Source organism: Gallinula chloropus (genome assembly GCF_964237585.1).
Source record: "Gallinula chloropus genome assembly, chromosome: 3".
Classification (NCBI taxonomy): Eukaryota; Metazoa; Chordata; class Aves; order Gruiformes; family Rallidae; genus Gallinula; species Gallinula chloropus.
Window position 1 is genome coordinate 119,129,372 of NC_140087.1, and position 16,339 is coordinate 119,145,710.

The 16,339-nt window shown below is 45.1% G+C and overlaps 1 protein-coding gene across 1 annotated transcript in view; it reads right to left on the reverse strand.

Annotated features, from left to right (window-relative positions):
• PKHD1 (PKHD1 ciliary IPT domain containing fibrocystin/polyductin) overlaps positions 1 to 16,339 on the reverse strand; it is a gene marked incomplete at its 5' end in the record, with an annotated part of 273,226 nt that overhangs the window by 196,264 nt on the left and 60,623 nt on the right. Inside the window, one exon of the mRNA XM_084262525.1 lies at positions 13,029 to 13,179. Coding sequence (XP_084118651.1) covers positions 13,029 to 13,179 — 151 coding nt within the window. The remainder of the gene's footprint in view (positions 1 to 13,028; positions 13,180 to 16,339) is intronic.

Genomic DNA, 16,339 nt, shown 5'->3' on the forward strand with positions numbered 1-16,339 from the left:
GAACACATCCGGGGAGGTTGAATGTCTCCAGAGAAGGAGACTCCACAGCCTCTCTGGGCAGCCTGGCCCAGGACTCTGTCACCTTCACAGGAAAAAATTCCTCCTGACATTCCCATGGAACTTTCTCTGTTCCAGCTGCACCCGCTGTCCCTTGTCCTATCACTGCCACCCCTGAGCAGAGCCTGGCTCCAGCCTCCTGACTCTCACCCTTTACATATTGATAAACATTAATGAGGTCACCCCTCAGTCTTCTCCAGGCTAAAGAGGCCCAGCTCCCTCAGCCTCTCCTCATAAGGAAGGGGTTCCACTCCCTCCATCACCTTGGTGTCCCTGTGCTGGGCTCTTTCAGGGAGTTCTGTGTCCTTCTTGAGCTGAGGGGCCCAGAACTGGACACAATATTCCAGGTGCGGTCTCATCAGGGCAGAGCAGAGGGGGAGAAGGACCTCTCTTGGCCTATTAACCACACCCCTTGTAATCCACCCCAAGATGCCATCAGCCTTCTTGCCCACGAGAACAAATTGTTGGCTCACAGCCATCCTGCTGTCCACCTTTTAGACCTGTACCTGCCCTGCAGAGAGAAGGGTTCACCCTGCAGTGCCCGTTATTTGGGTAATGTGAGCTTTTTTAAGCTGCTTGGCCCAATCCACGAGCTTTGGGAGTCCGCTTTCAAATGCAATGTCCTGTTTAGTTTTAGCACATCAACAACATGCTTTCTTAGCCTATCTGTATGCATTATCTACTGCTGTAATGTATCATGTACTGAACTACGGCATCATTACAGGTAAGTGCTCAGGTTTAAATGCAAACATAATTGCATAATGTGGTACAGCCAGGAAGAATAATGCAGGAAATAGAGCCAGCTCCATCTGATAGTGCAATCTGACTGGAACGCCGGCCGTTCGGATCAAACGCGCAGCCCAGATGGGGCAACCAAGAATAAAAGTGCTTTGCGGTATCTTTATTGTCATCATCAAAAAACACTTATCTGCCAGAAAGGTAAAAAGGTGAAGATGGGACTCTTACAGAAAAGGTCACATCAGCTAGAGGGTAACAGAGGGGCTAGGAAGATGTCGCGCCTTAGAGAAGGCCACTTTGGCACCGTCACTGAATTTGCCACATCCTAATGGGAATCTGAGCATCAAGAGGCATTTAGGAAACTGGGAACACCCATGCTGTTTCCCCACAGTCAAGGGTGTCTGCATAATTGCAATAAATCCAGATAAACCCTCCAATCCACACTGTGCAAGGAGCTGCACACACACACACACACACACACACAGAGGAGGATGCTCCTGACGCGAAGGCGCCTTCCAAATGAGGACATGTCTACAGCAGATACGTACTCTTTAATGCATTTATTTTCTATAGCTAAAATTAGAACCAATTCTCAACGGAGCAGTGCTTCCATCTATTTAATTTTCCTTTCTTTCCCCCCCCCCCCCCCCCCCCCCTCTGTAGTTTGAGCTCACAGTGGCACACGCTAGGCAGTTTCAGCAGGGGTGCAGACAGCACCGCAACAGAAGCCAGAAGGCAGCTGAAGTTAATTTAGCCCACTTTGTACTGAGCCGCTACGCCACGAACGGCTTACGCCTCCGCTGAGGAGCAGCAGCACGCACGTTACGGGACAGTAACCACCCTTTGTCGTTTCAAGAGACTTTTAGCCCCAAACTTCATCTTAATCAGACAAGATGGGAGGCTAGCGTGAGAGAGAACCTCTCGACCATCATGCTGCCCTCTGAACTGAGAGGCCTTTTGAGCTGAAAGCACAAACTGCTGCTGTTTGAGCTATGAAGCCATCCCTCTGTCTTGCAGGGCTGTAACAGCTCATCTTTGTTGGGAATGCAGATCCCTTGAAATAATGTACACTCCATGGCTTTCACTGTCTGCCCTCCCACACACACGGTTGCCTGCTTGTTAATCATTTGGCAGGACTTTGAATCCAGGGTCCTTTTCCCAAAGACCCTTGCTGGCACATCCTTACCCCAGTATCTGCATACATTTGAGTGTTTCAGGATGCAGATGGGCATTTCCCAAAGGCAGATTGGATTTTAGGGAGAGAGGCGCTGTACTAGGGTACATACCCAATGAGGATGTACACACAAGGAGATGGAAGTGCCTCAGTCCAAACCCCAAAAGACGTGTCCTTTGCTAACTATTGCCACCTGGAGAAACGTATCCAAAATCGTTACCCCATGGTATCTGCCTTCAAGTTCCTGAAGTACCTGTCTATCCAGCAGCCACCTCTCCCGAAGTGGAAATGAACACTGGCTTAGGGCCAGGGACTGCAGTCCTTCCTGCATGGGAAATCCCAATTTCTGCAGCATTGCCTGGTCCATCTCAGCTTTGAATTCATAGAATTTTCAGGGGTTGGAAGGGACCTCATTGGGTCCAACCACTCCTGCCAAAGCAGGTTCCCTAGGACAGGTCGCACATGTAGGTGTTCAGATGGGTCTGGAATATCTCCAGAGAAGGAGATTCCACAACCCACCTGGGACACAGTTTTACCCCCAGTGTCTCCATCCCCTGACTGCAGTAGGGCTCCCAAAAAGGATCTGCAGAGCAACACTAACTGCTCAATGACTTCTCTGCACCAATTCATTTGGCACAGAGGGGTTCAAGACAACAAGGAGCTAAGTCTCAGCAACAGGAAAACACAGAGAGACAGACCTTGTCTGAGTCACCTCTACAATTAATACAGGATTTGTTCATACCTCTCAATCCAGCTTTAGAGTTCAGTCCTGACTCTGTTGAGCTCTCCTCCACACTGAGAGCAAAAACTTATGTCTTCCACAAGGCAAGATGAAAAAAAGGCAACTAAATGAGAATTAGAGAGTGAGAGAGCAGGAGAGTCTGTATGTGTGTGCAAAAGAGGGAGAATCACAGAATTAAAAGGTTGGAAAAGTCCTTTAAGATCATCAAGTCCAACCATTCCTGTCCTCTGCTAATCCATATCCTTAAGTACATCACCTACATTTTTTTAAACACATTCAGGGATGGTGACTCAACCCCCTCCCTGTGAGAACATAATCCCTAAGTGGGTGAAGCTGAACCTGACCCTTGATGAGAATCACAGATCCGAAGATGATGTGTGAAAGCGGGAAAATAAATCAATGAGCGAAACAGTAATCTCTCTCCTCAATTTTATTTGAGGAAGTCAAATTTACTGAGCTCTTTGCAAACTGTCTTTGGCTAAAATCACCGCTAACGAGCTCTGACATTTGAAATTTAACTGAATATGAGCTAACAGCTCCCAGCCCTGCACCACCCATGAAGTTAACTGAGAATATTTGGTTAAAGCCATAGACTGGCTAAACTGCTGCTTTATTGAGAAGACGCAGCATTTGCGGGAAAGTGTTTACAACGTCCACTTCACCTGATGCTTTCCTGCCCTGGGATGTCTGTTTTTCTTCAGGGGGACCACAGAGCACTCGGTCCCCTCCACTCCTTCCTGGAGCTGTTGTAATTATTTGCTGGGTTTTATGAGGTAGCCTTACGATCCTTTAATGAAGTCCTCCGCTCTGCAGTTATTCACGAGGACAGATTGGAAACGAGGGGCTTCCACAAAGCTTCCACTGGAGCTGCCAATCAGGGAGAGGTACCCAGCATTTAGCAAGCAGTTGTTAAGTCAGTCTATCACCCAGCTATTACAGGCTCATCATGAAAACAGCTTGGTTTTACTGGCAATCACATAAAATTAACCCTTTACTTAAAGGGGGAAGGCTCTAGTAGGTTAGTTGTAGCACGGTGCTTGAACGTGCTGGGCTTTCCTCCTGCTGCAGCAATCTCTTTAATAAACATTCTCTAAACAGAAATAGTACAGCAATCCAGCTGACCTCTAATTGTCCACCTAGCTCACACTGTTTGGTCTGTGAAAAAAACTTGTGGTAACAAAACTGGGGGGAAAGAATTAAATCAAACTTAAAAAACCAACACAACAAACACTGCTCACTCTTATTCTACTCCTTACTCAAAAGTCTGTACTCACAAGAAATAACAATATTTAACAGGATTTACCCACATTTTTTTTCCTAAATGAAGAAAACACCCATCTGTGCCCCCCACAAACACACCCTATTGAAAGCTTCTCACTTCTTGTGGGTTGGATGGGAAGCCTGATCCTGCACTCCTGGCTTGAGGCCAGGCTGGGTAGCTGACTCAGCTCTTTAGAGCTACACCCCTGTAGAAGTGGTGTAATCCAGCACCCACCTCACACCAAATGCCATAAATGATGTAGGTGTTACAGGGCATTCAGGTACAGTCTGCAGCCTAGCAGAGACATTGCAGGGACAGGAAGAGGAGATCATCCTCCTCTGCATCTCAGGGCTAATGATAACTACCCATGTGCATCACAAGAAGTGTGGCCAGCAGATTGAGAGAAGTGATTATCTCCCTCTACTCCCCTCTGCTGAGACCTCACCTGCAGTGCTGGGTCCAGCTCTGGAGCCCTCAGCACAAGGAGGACATGAACCTGCTGGTGCATGTCCTAAGGAGGCCACAAAAATGATCCGAGGGCTGGAGCAGCTCTCCTACGAAGTCAGGCTGAGAGAGTCAGGCTTGGTCAGCCTGGAGAAGAGAAGGCTCCAGGAGGACCTTATAGAGGCCTTCCAGTCCCTGAAAGGGCCTATAAGAAAGCTGGGGAGGGATTGGTTACAAGGGCAGGAAGTGACAGGACAAGGGGAATAAGTTTAAACTAGGGCAGAGTAGATTTAGATTAGGTCTTAGGATGAAGTTCTTCACTCTGAGGGTGAACAAGTCTGGGCTGTGTGTATCTCCAAGGAGCTCAGCCTTTTCCAACTGAATTTAACATGGGGAGGTGGAGAAGGCTTCACTTTGACTTCACCCAGAGCCCAAGTGACACATACCCCTGCATGGACCCAGGCACCAAACACCCCCAGCCCCTTCTCCCAAATAACTGCAGAATCAGAGCCATGCCTGCAGCCACAGCCCCTCCAAAACTGCCTGAATGCCAGAGGGGTCAATTAAGAGTTTCTGTCATAATTAAACAGGAAAGTGGAAGCAAGACTCTGTGCAAGATGCTGGAAGCAAGCAGAGAGAAAATGTGCCTGCAGTCCCCCAGGAAGTCTTGCCCACACCCTCCTGGTGCTCCTGGGAGCAGGAATAAGTAGAGGTGGGGGGGGGGAAGGAAAAGGTTTCTTGTTAAACTGAGCTACACTCAGCTCTGAGTTCACATGGGTGTGTTTGAATGTGAATGGAAAGAGTTCCATGTGCTGTGGTTACAGGGGACTGGCATCCATCCCATCCTGAGGGCAACAGCATCCCATCCTGGAGGTAACAATTTCCAACCAGCTTCCAGGGCAGCAGTGTGAGTGATGGGGAGAGCAAGGCTCCCTGAAAAGGTGCATACAATTTAAGAAGCAACTCCTCAGAGAGACTAGAGAGATGGTGGGATTGGAGAAAAGAAGAGGCTGTTCAAAGCAGGGGAAGAAAAGGTGGCTGCAGTTCAGTCCTGGGTTTTTGACCCAGCAGTGGGAGTGGGAAGAGTTAAACCTCGAATCAGGAAGCAAAAAGTAAAAGTAAAAAAGTGAAAAAAAAAAGCTCACCACAAGCACATCTCTTAAATTTCCTGTTGCAGCCCAAGGCCTATCCCATTATAAAACACAAGAAAAAAGAAAAGAGAGGGAGAGAAAAAAATAAGAGACCAGAGAAAAGAAAGAGAAGCAATTCTGTTTATCCTTTCCACACACACACACCTAGCAGCCACTTTTTTATTATTATTTATTTATTTACCTCCCCCCCCTTTCAGAGCAAGACCCTTATTTTCTCATTTAGTCCAACAGAGATTGTCCTCCTGGAATGACCTTTTTCTCCCCCCCCCCCCCTTTCTCTCTCCTTCTTCCTTCCCCCCCCACCCCCCCTCCTCCTTGCTGCCTCCAGGCCATTGCCCTCGTGCCAGTAACTAGATAACACACTCTATCAGAGATTTTTTAAAAAATCATTGCAAAGGCACTAGGGCTGATAGTGGCATCAATCCTAGCCTGACACGGGCTCAGGTCAACCATTTATCTCTTCACATTGCCTGTGGTTACTGTGGAGGCCATCTTGGTTCTCTACATCTTAACAACCTTGCAGATGGTACCTCTCTCTGCTCCGATAGCATCCACACCCCAAGACTGGCTTTGTGCTTTTGTTTTTATTAGATGGTTATGGACTCCTCCACTTTCTTTCTGTGAGGCTTGCAAATCTTGGCTGGTTTCATTGTGTTCCCCACCCCCTCCTGAAAATAGCTCTGTGACCAAGTTACCAGGTGAAGAAATAAGGAGCATGGTGGTGCAAGGGTTGTTAAAAATGCCTATTTATCAAAAAATCAGACATGGTATTTCAGAAGAATTTCACTTAGTCCTACTCCTGACATCCCATCCTATGTTAGAACAGTTATCTTCGGCTCCTTGCATTGCCAAAGCACCCAGAAGCCTTCCTCAAAGCCCCAGACACCATACTGTCAGGTGCTATCAGGATGCTTCCTGATAAGCTGGAGTCAAAGAAAACTATTCTCCAACCTCTTTGAGATGTGATCACTATGGCCCAATAAAGAGATCTGGGGATGGGTTACGGTACCTGAAGGGATACATGGGAATAAATTGTCATATTTTGTTGATTCTCCCTCAAGTTGAGAGGGAGGGAGCTACAAAACTACATATCAAGCTAGAATCTGCTCTGTTGCGTCCCCTGCAAACTTTCCTGGGCCAAGGTAAGGCGGGTGGGGAGGAAACCTTGTTCTGAAGCATCCTTTTAGCATCCACCCCCACAACTTTTTTCACAGTAAGGGTGACAGAGCACTAGAATAGGCTGCCCAGGGGGTGTGGAGTCTCCTTCTCTGGAGAGATTCCAGCCCTGCCTGGACGCCGACCTGTGCGCCCTGTCCTAGGGACCCTGCTTTGGCAGGGGGTTGGACCAGATGATCTCTGGAGGTCCCTTCCAACCCCTATGATCCTGTGATTCTGTGAATACAGTGACACAGAGCAAGCAGCACTGCTTTCCAATGCACCAAGGGAGAGGAAGAAAAACCTGATGGCCCCATCCCCACTAGTACACGGTGGGACAGGGCTCATTTTCAGGCTCCCACTCATACCAGAAAGCATCCATCCTCACAGACAGTGCATTTTCATCCACCCCCCTGATTAACCAGTCTCAAATCAGCGTGGTGGTTTTAATCACTGACGTTACAGCAAAGGGGAGTAGTGCTGGAGAAGGCAGAGAGAAGATCACTTGCCTTTTCTAGCACCTCTTGCTGCTCCAGGAAAAAGTCAGCAAAGGAGGAGGAGGGCAGGGGGAGGTGGACAGCCAAAGGACACCAAAGGAACAGAGTGTAGGAATGAGAGTATGCCAGGACTGTACCAATTACAGTTGGACTCAATGATCTCAAAGGTCTTTTCCAACTCAGTGATTCTGTGATCTCAGAAGGCAAAGAGGAAAAAGTTTGAAAGACAATACTCCCCTCACCTTCACCCTTAGGCACTGGTGCTAAAGTTACTTATGTTCCTAGATTTATTTTAGTCAGCTTTTCATTTTAAACAGAAGATATCTGACCATAAACCTGAAGCCCACACATGTCTACAAGCAGGAGCAACCAACTGTGAGCACTTCACCTTCAAAAATGCACCCAAACATCCACACAATTGAGGATGGCACCAAAACAAGAGCAAAAGAGCATCACACAACTACCACACAGAGCACAAAGAGCCTGCTGTCCCTGCATGGGAAAGACATCACTTATAACCCTCATAGATGGACAACATCATCGAGACATTGGACATCATTTCTGCTGTGAAAAATACAGTAACAGCAGGTTAAGTCCTGAGTGCTCTGTGCTTCCAGAGAGTTTGTATGCTCCCCAGAAAGCTGTCTAGGATTTGCTACCTAGATAAAGTATCAGATTATCTCCAATGGGGAAAATTATTTCGCCTCCTTCCTTAACCTCCAAATACTGTGGCATCTGGAGAGACAGTAAATGGGGACAATAAGGGGGGAAAAAGAGTGATTCTAAGATCTACAGAGGAATCCAAGGGATTTGGAGAGCTAGTCCTGATTGCATTAAGTGGAAGTTGAACAGCAAGGGTCTCTTAGGTGACTCTGCATCTCTCAGGCGCAGCCTTTGTGGTATTTTTATTCTTTTCTCTTTTTTTCTGCTCAGAAGTGAACAAAGCCCTTATCCTGGTATCAATCACCTTGCTAAGAATTCACAGATCCTCAGTACTCTAAGCTACTTCTTAAATCTCAAGACCTTCCCTTAATGCTCTATTTAAAAACAAACTAAAGGCAGCACAGCATACCCAGGCAGAGCCATAATCCAGGATGGCATTTTTATCTAGCAAGTTATATTTTATTAGCCTCCTATTTCTTAATAGAGACCCCTGGAGGGTTGGGTTGGAGAGAATTTGCTAGTATACCAGTTCAGCTTCCCAACAACTGCCTTAATATACGTGGCATCTGCCCTCCAATGAACATTATATCACCCATCTGGGCCAGAGGAGTTGGGGGGGGGAGGAGAGGAGGAGGATGGGAGGGGGGAGTCAGAGCAGGGAAGCACTGCTCAAACAGCATGCTTGCATGATGATTAGGTCTGGTCCAGTGATCTGGAATAATAATCTGAAGGCTCACTAAGCATAATGGGTTCGGAGGCATCTGAGGCTGGTCAAACCTTCCCATGAGCATCCTTGACGCGTGTTATCAGCGTGTTTTGCATGTCTCATCAGTGTCATGGCAGCTGACATCTCATTATGCAGCCAAGGTGGAAATGGACAGGTAGTGAGTGAGCACTGGAACTTTTCTGTTCCCGTTTATTATTTAATTCGTATCTTCCCATTATCCAGAGTTATCATGAAACTCTGAACTAATTAAGTCCTGTGGGATATACAATCAGTGCTGGATTTTTTTTTCCCCCCTTTTTTTCCAGCCCCCCCTCCCTTTGGTAGGCTAAATTACATTATATACAGGTATAAAAATAATTCTGCAACTCTCCCTCAGATAATAATGGAGGAAGTTAAAAACACTAATGATGTCGAATGCAACAGTGGGGCAGAGGCCTGCTGCTTGCTTCACGTGACCTAATTAAGTCATACAGGGTAAAATACTTCAGCCACAAAGTGAGACAAGGGCCTAAATTGGTTTCTAAAGAAATCCATACAAACTATTCTCTGGGGGACGATTGGGTGCAGACCAGATGCCAGGACGAGGCCGAGTGGGTGAACTCTAATTTCATTAAGTCTACTGTGCAACTCATGAACCTCCAGCCAGCAAGTTGAAAATCCCCAAGTTATGGGGATCTTCTGAACTCAAGAGGTAAACCCAGCTCAGACTGGAGCCATGCAAGCAACATCCCCAAGACCAGAATCGAAGGGATAAACGTTAAGTGATGGATGTTGCATCACTAGTCAAAAATCCAGCTGTTTTCCCTGGCTGAGGATCCTGCCAAAGTGTTTTCAAAGAGGTTCAGAATTAAGCTTAGCTATCTCATGCAGATCACAGAAAAATTAAGGCATCTAGAGTAAAGGTCTTAGTTTTCATTAAAATAGAACTTTACATTTATTTATCGGGGCGGGGGGAAGGAGTTAAAGAAATGAGAGAGAAAGGAATGCATTTGGGAGGAGTTTCTGTTTAGGTATCTTGTAGTATTGTATCTTGTGGTACTTGGAGTTTCTGTATGTCTAAGACAATAAGAAAAGTTAAAAGGACAACTACCAATTAACTCACTGAGAAGGAGAGCTCGTGGTATTTACTAATCAGGCAGTTCTGGCGTCCCTGGTTTACACACAGGCTTGCAATTCAAAGAAGTGGTGAGGGAGAAAACTATGGGAATGTGTATGATATTTGGGGCCCTGGGCTGTAGATCCAGGCCTGGAGGTTGGTGGCCCTGCCTGTGACAGGAGGTTGGAACTCTATGATACTCGAGGTCCCTTCCAACCCAGACCATTCTATGAGTCTATGATTCTATGATATATTCTGTCCATGACCAGAAAAATGAAGGAATGGGTCTGGCAACATGTTGTTATTTGAAACCCAACTGGCATGGCTAAGGTCTGATTCCCAGATGAGTTGCAATCATCATTTAATGCAATTTTAATAAAGCTGACACACAGATCCAGGGTGCACTCACTGTCTGAATACTGTTCTGCACAGTCAGGCAAGACTGGACTACTAAGAATAGATTATTTCCAGTGCAAGGTTCCGATTAGACTGGTGGACATGTCTCTGTCACTCACTGTGCACCAGGAACCTTATGCACAGCTTGCTCTTTGATGTCCCTAGGTTGTGTCTGCAAGCTATTGGTTACAGGACAGCTTAAAGCATCATAGAAACAGACCTGGAGGAGAGCACCACACCACTGGATGTTGGTTTCCTGCTACTGGAAGGTATCATGTCAGCCAGCATCTCCCATGCACTGGCCACACATCCTCCCAGGTATCTCTGGAGCCTTCTGCCCAGCACCGTTCCACCAAAAGGTTGCTGCAAAACCTTCTCACATTCACAGTCTGCACTTACCTCATTTCCAACCCACCAAATCCCAACTAATCACTTTTATCTCTTCCTTATAGACAGGTCGCATTAGGTGTCTCATAAAGAGTGAAGGAAAGAATGGCTTCACCCTAAAGCTTCTATCCCTTGGACTCAAGTTCCTAGAAACCTACTTTTAAGGGTTGGGGTTTTTTTATTTTTTCCTCTGAAATGCTGTTTTTCTCTCTTTTTGCCAATGCCCATTCATTCCACACTCTTCACAAGCCTCCATCAGCTTTTCTGCAACACCACTTTTTACTTTCAGTGCCATCCTGGAGCTAAACCTGCTCCACCATCACCTAATCACCTCTACCTCAACCTTCCCACAAAGGAGCTAAGACTCTGCCGAATTATTGTCCCACCTGGGCATCATTCAGCTGGCAGAAGAGTAAGCAGAAAAGAAAACACTGACCAGAGTAGCAACTGTGAAAACAGATATGGATCAGGCTCATTTTTTATGGGGTGCTTTGAGATCCTTGTATGAGAACACAGTAGAAGCGCAAAATAGTACTATAAAGAGATGCAGCCCCATTACTTGTACACAGAGTTGTGCTGCCTGCTAATAGCACCATTATCCTAAGGCACGTGGTGCTATTAATGCATTTCACTGCTTGGTGCTGAACCTGGGGACCATTATTTCCACTGGAAAGGTAAGGCCAGTTCACATGACATGATTTAAACCTCTACACTGAAGCATGCATATGCTGCACCAGGTCATAAATCTTAACAGGATGCTGTCAGCTAGAAAGGGACCAAAATTGAAACCATTTATCTGAACTCCTCACCCATCCACCTCTGCTCACCCAGGCCAGTTTTGGGAAGAGGGATAAAATGATTCTGAATGCCCGCTGGGTTCATTAAGCGGCTGCAAATCCCAGATCCAAAAGCGCTGCTGGTTTCATCCTGCCCTCCCTGAGTGAGTTGGTTCATTCAGGACACTTTAGGCTTCCTCAATTTTCCCCACACTGAACAGAAACACTGCAGCAGGGACACAAACCTCACCATATCTTCCTACCCTTGCCCCCACTTGAGTCAAACGACAACCCATCATCTCATTACTGAGACCACAGGACCTGTAAGCCATTCAAGATCACAGCCAACAGTAAGTAATAGCTCCTCTATGCTGCAGCCCAGGCTTTAGGGCAGTAGAAATGCCCTTATCACATTTGGGAAGGAAAGTATGAATGAAAAGAGTAGTTACTATGTCATCCAATAGTTCCCTGAGCGCTTCCCTTTGCTGGCCTCCTGCAGTTGCCAACTAGCAATTTTGATTTTTTCTACCTATTTTTACTCCATAGCTGGGAAAAAAAATTACCTGGAAGTGTAATTAGCAAGGCTGACTACCAGACAAACTCTAATAGGTAAAAAGCTAAATGTGGCAGTCCTTCACAGGCCAAGGATAGACATGAAACAGCAGAATGAAAAGAAGTGACTGCATTTTAGGAGGCTCAGCTGCAATAGCAACCTAGGTGTAAAGCAGGTTTTCAGGGAAAACATCAAAGACTCTTGTCTTAGTAAACAATCTAGAATCTGAAGCTAGAAACCACATCAAAATTACTCTGCCAGTTACTTCTGGGGCGGGGTGGTGGAAATTTCATTGCTGATAGAAGAATTAAACACTACCATGGCAACTTTAACACCAATCCTGAGCAAGCAAGCTTCAGTTTCCTAGGTCTCAACCAGACTAAGATGACTGCATGATATTAAATAAACCCACATTTGTTCTGATAAGTCAGGCATGAGCCTCTTCCCACCTGCACTGCCCTGTACAGGGTTGCTATCCATTGCTTCTCAGGAACGTCTCAGTTAGGAAAGTGAGATTTAATGCTGACTGAATACCCAGTCCCTCTGAATTCCTTCTCACAGGTGACACAACCCAGTACTTCAGCTCCACACCCCCAAAAACTCTCCAACACCCCACAGACTCTAAAAGGTTGTTTTAAGTTTACAATTAACCTTTTCAGAAACAGAGACACGCTATGATGCTCATTCAGGAGTCGGGTTTTGTAGTGAACATACTGTGGATGTCTCTTTTTCTAGCTATACCCACACGTAGCACTAGGAAGACTGTCTCATTTTACTTCAGACACTGAATAAGAGCAAAACCCAAATATAACCAGAGCTGCACAGATGCTGAATGCTAAATCTCTGCCAGATAGCTAAGAGAGCCAGAGTTTCAGCTTAGATTTCTGCTAAAAGTAACAGAAAAAAACACTTTTAGAAAAAGAATTTGCTATTATAATAAAAGAAGAGTGTTAAGAGAGACATACATTGCCAAAAATATAGGGAAAAGCTCATGTATGTCTCATAAAATACATGATTAACCATAGTTAACCATTAATTCAGCTGCACTGCATTAAAACTGCTATTCAAAGTTGGAAAGCATTTAATATTATATATTGCTGCTGCTCAGCCTAAATTGTTTTGCTTTTTTTTCCCCCCCTTTAAATGTACACAATATTACAAATTTAATTTTAAGCTGTTTGAATCAGTCTGTAAAAAAGATTTGATTATACCTGAGTGTTCTGGCCCCAGTTTTTCCATATCTCAGTAATCTTGGCGGTAATTGGCTGATTAGCTCCCTCACACTCCATCTCTGCCTCAGTTTCCATGGTAATGTTACAGGAGCTATTATAGATGAGAACTTCATCTCTTTCCACTTTAGGGCTGAAACGAGAAGGGAGGTTAAATGGGGTGTCATCAATCTTAATGAAATGCAATTATTTTTACTCTTATTAATCATTGCAAGCCATTAGCTCGTGGCAACTCCTGGCCACCATTTGTCAAACTTTGCAAATTTCTGTAATTTTGTTTCCATTCTTTTATTGTTTATTTGTTTTTCCCCCCTTTATCTGAACACACTTAGGATGAAAATACATGCAGTAAATATCTCTCAGTGATGCCTTCCTGCTTCCCCAAACTATTACAAATAGTAGCATAGCAAATGCCATTCTAGGACCAAAGCAGGAAGATAAGTGCAGACAACAGCCAGGAAAATCAGCAGTGCTAGGATCAAAGATGGACTCCTACATGGAGTAGGGTTTGTTCGTGTCTCCCCCCTCCCCATCTTACTCACACTTAGCAATAGGGAATGAATAACTTGCAACTCCCTTAGGGCAAGTGGAGAAATTGGAAAAACCACACAACTGGCTAACTGGTCCCTAATTCCAACTGTGAAAAAATGAGCTCATTTAGGGGTTCCAATTCCTGCTACCCAGCTGATTGCAATGATGCTTTGTTGCTAGCATTGGAACATTAACTTAGTAAATTAATTAAACTTACTTAACAGCCCAGACTAAGCAGATTCGATATATGTGCCAGTTATACCAAGAGACATTTGCTCTAAAGCCTCCCCTTGCAGTGGGGGAAGAAGTAACAGAAAAGGTGGTGGGGAAGAAACGTATTTTTTCCCCTCAGTCTTGCTGCTGATGGATGCTGACTTTTCTAGGACCCAGCATCTCTCAAAATGAGGGGGAAACTTCCCAACTTCCTTCTATAGGTTTTGGATCAGGCCAGGATAATGCAATATCACTTCTCACCCCTTCCCCAGCTGCTTCTCCTCCTCCTCCCTCCTCTCCCCACCTCAGCATCAAATGCAGACCTGCAATTTTAGGAAGGAGAGCAGAAAGGAGGTAAGTTGTAACAGCATAGTGCAGAAATTATATCATTTTTCTGACTGGCTAGGGAAGGACAGAGAGCACAAACTAGAGGAGCAGATAGGATAGGAACAGGATTTCCAAAGGTCTTCAAGTTCCTGAAACCCCCATCTAACAGGGTTTTCTTAATTGCCAAAGTTAGGAGCCTAAGTTCTACCAAAATTGACCTGATTGGGAAGGCAATATTGTCAAAGCTTTCTCAGGACTGTGACGTTCACGATGAATTGATAAACCAGGGGTTTTCAAACCGTGCCAGATGTGGCAGCTCACCATGCAAACAAAGAGTTGCTCCGACAGCACATTTAGGGGCTATTTGTTTTGTTGCCCTTTTTCAGGGTCAAAGTGTTGAGCCACGTTAGAAACGACAAAAACAAAGAAAAAGGGGAAAAAAAGGCAAAAAAAAAAGAGCCTTCTGCAAGTAGCTGAATCTTTTTAACAGGGAATTTTTATTTATATATTTAAATGAACCTTTCCCTCTGCTGTATCAATAATCAAAAGCCAGCCGTAGGGAACTACTCTCTCTTTTGATAGCAACACTTTGAGAACTGCTCTTGTCCTGTACTATAATTCAATGGACTGGGCTCCCTCTCAAAACTGCACAGGACTTTTTAATGCTACAAGGAAATAGCTGCATCTTTTAAATAACCAAGTGCTTTAAAGGCAGAAGGGGGTTGTTGGCTAGGGCATGGGCCTAATTCGCCAGGCACCAAATTCAATACAAGGACCTCAGAGGGATTGTTCCAGACAAGCTCTGCTTGTAGGCAAAGAGCCAAAACCTCCCTGTCCTCTATTAACTTCATCCTGAAAGCTTGATGCTGGAAAACTCTTAACACATTGCAGTGTTTAAAGGAAATAGAAGAAAAACAGTGGTGACTTGTTAGAGGGAATTCAAGGATGCATTTTGGTACCAGTGTTGTTAATGGCAAGACTTACACCTCTTCCAAGGAATATCCATTTACCTTCATGCATTCAGAAAGCACAGGCTATAGTACAGACTAGATGAGGAAAAGCTTCATTCAAACCACTGCATAACTAGTCCAAACAACAGGAGAGATTTAATGTGCAGTTACACCAGGAATTATTTGAGTAGCTTTATACCCACCCTGGGACAAACGGCCCAAGTCTTGAACATCTGCACAGAATTCAAACCCACATATTTTTATTCTATTTATTATTAGTTACTGTTATTAATTACATCAATGTGTATTATTTCATTAATTCCTATGAATTACATCAATGTGTATTATTTCAGGAATTCCCAAAATAGTTTTCTAGTTCAAACTTCTTAATTTTTTAAGACTTTGCTACAAATTTGATTAACATTTTGAAATTAAATACTTTTCTGAACTGAAATATAAAAAACAAGAGGTTTTAAAAGCCCTGAAATAACCTTTGTGACTTTAAACTCCACAAAGATGATCAGAGGGCTGGAGATCAGAGAGGCTGGGTGACCTGGGCTGGTTCAGCCTGGAGAAGAGAAAGCTGTGGGGGGACCTCATTGCAGCCTTCCCGTCCCTGAAGGGACCCCAGGAACAGGAGGGGAATGGGCTTATTAAAGGGCAGAGACTGGCAGGACAAGGGGGAATGGATTAAAACTAAAGGAAGGAAGGGTTAGATTAGATATTAGGGGGAAGTTTTTTACAGAGAGAGTGGTGAGGTTCTGGAACAGGCTGCCCAGAGAGGGGGTGGATGCCCTGTCCCTGGGGGTGTTCAAGGCCAGGTTGGCTGGGGCCCTGGGCAACCTTGTGTAGCTCCAGGCCTGAGGTTGGTGTCCCTGCCTGTGGCAGGGGGGTTGGAGCTCTGTGATCCTTGGGGTCCCTTCCAACCCATGCCATTCTATGATTCTATGATTCTTCCTCTACTTCTCAGGAAACTCATCTGAAAACAAACAATCTCCTGTGTCCCTGGTGTCCCTTCAGCAAGACCCACTTTAGATATAGATTCACCAGAAAAAAAATCCATCAGTGCTCTGGAAAATTCCTCAGCAGACCACATTTTGATTTCTAACTACTAAACAAGCGTGAGCAAGGCAGGGTGGAAAGTTAATGACAACAGCAAAGAGGGTGAAGAAGTTGGAAGAACGGGAAGAAAACAGGTAAGAAAAAGCTGATTGTTTTGATTCAGAAACGTCTCCCCCTCATAGGATTCCCTAAAGGAATAATAAACCCCAT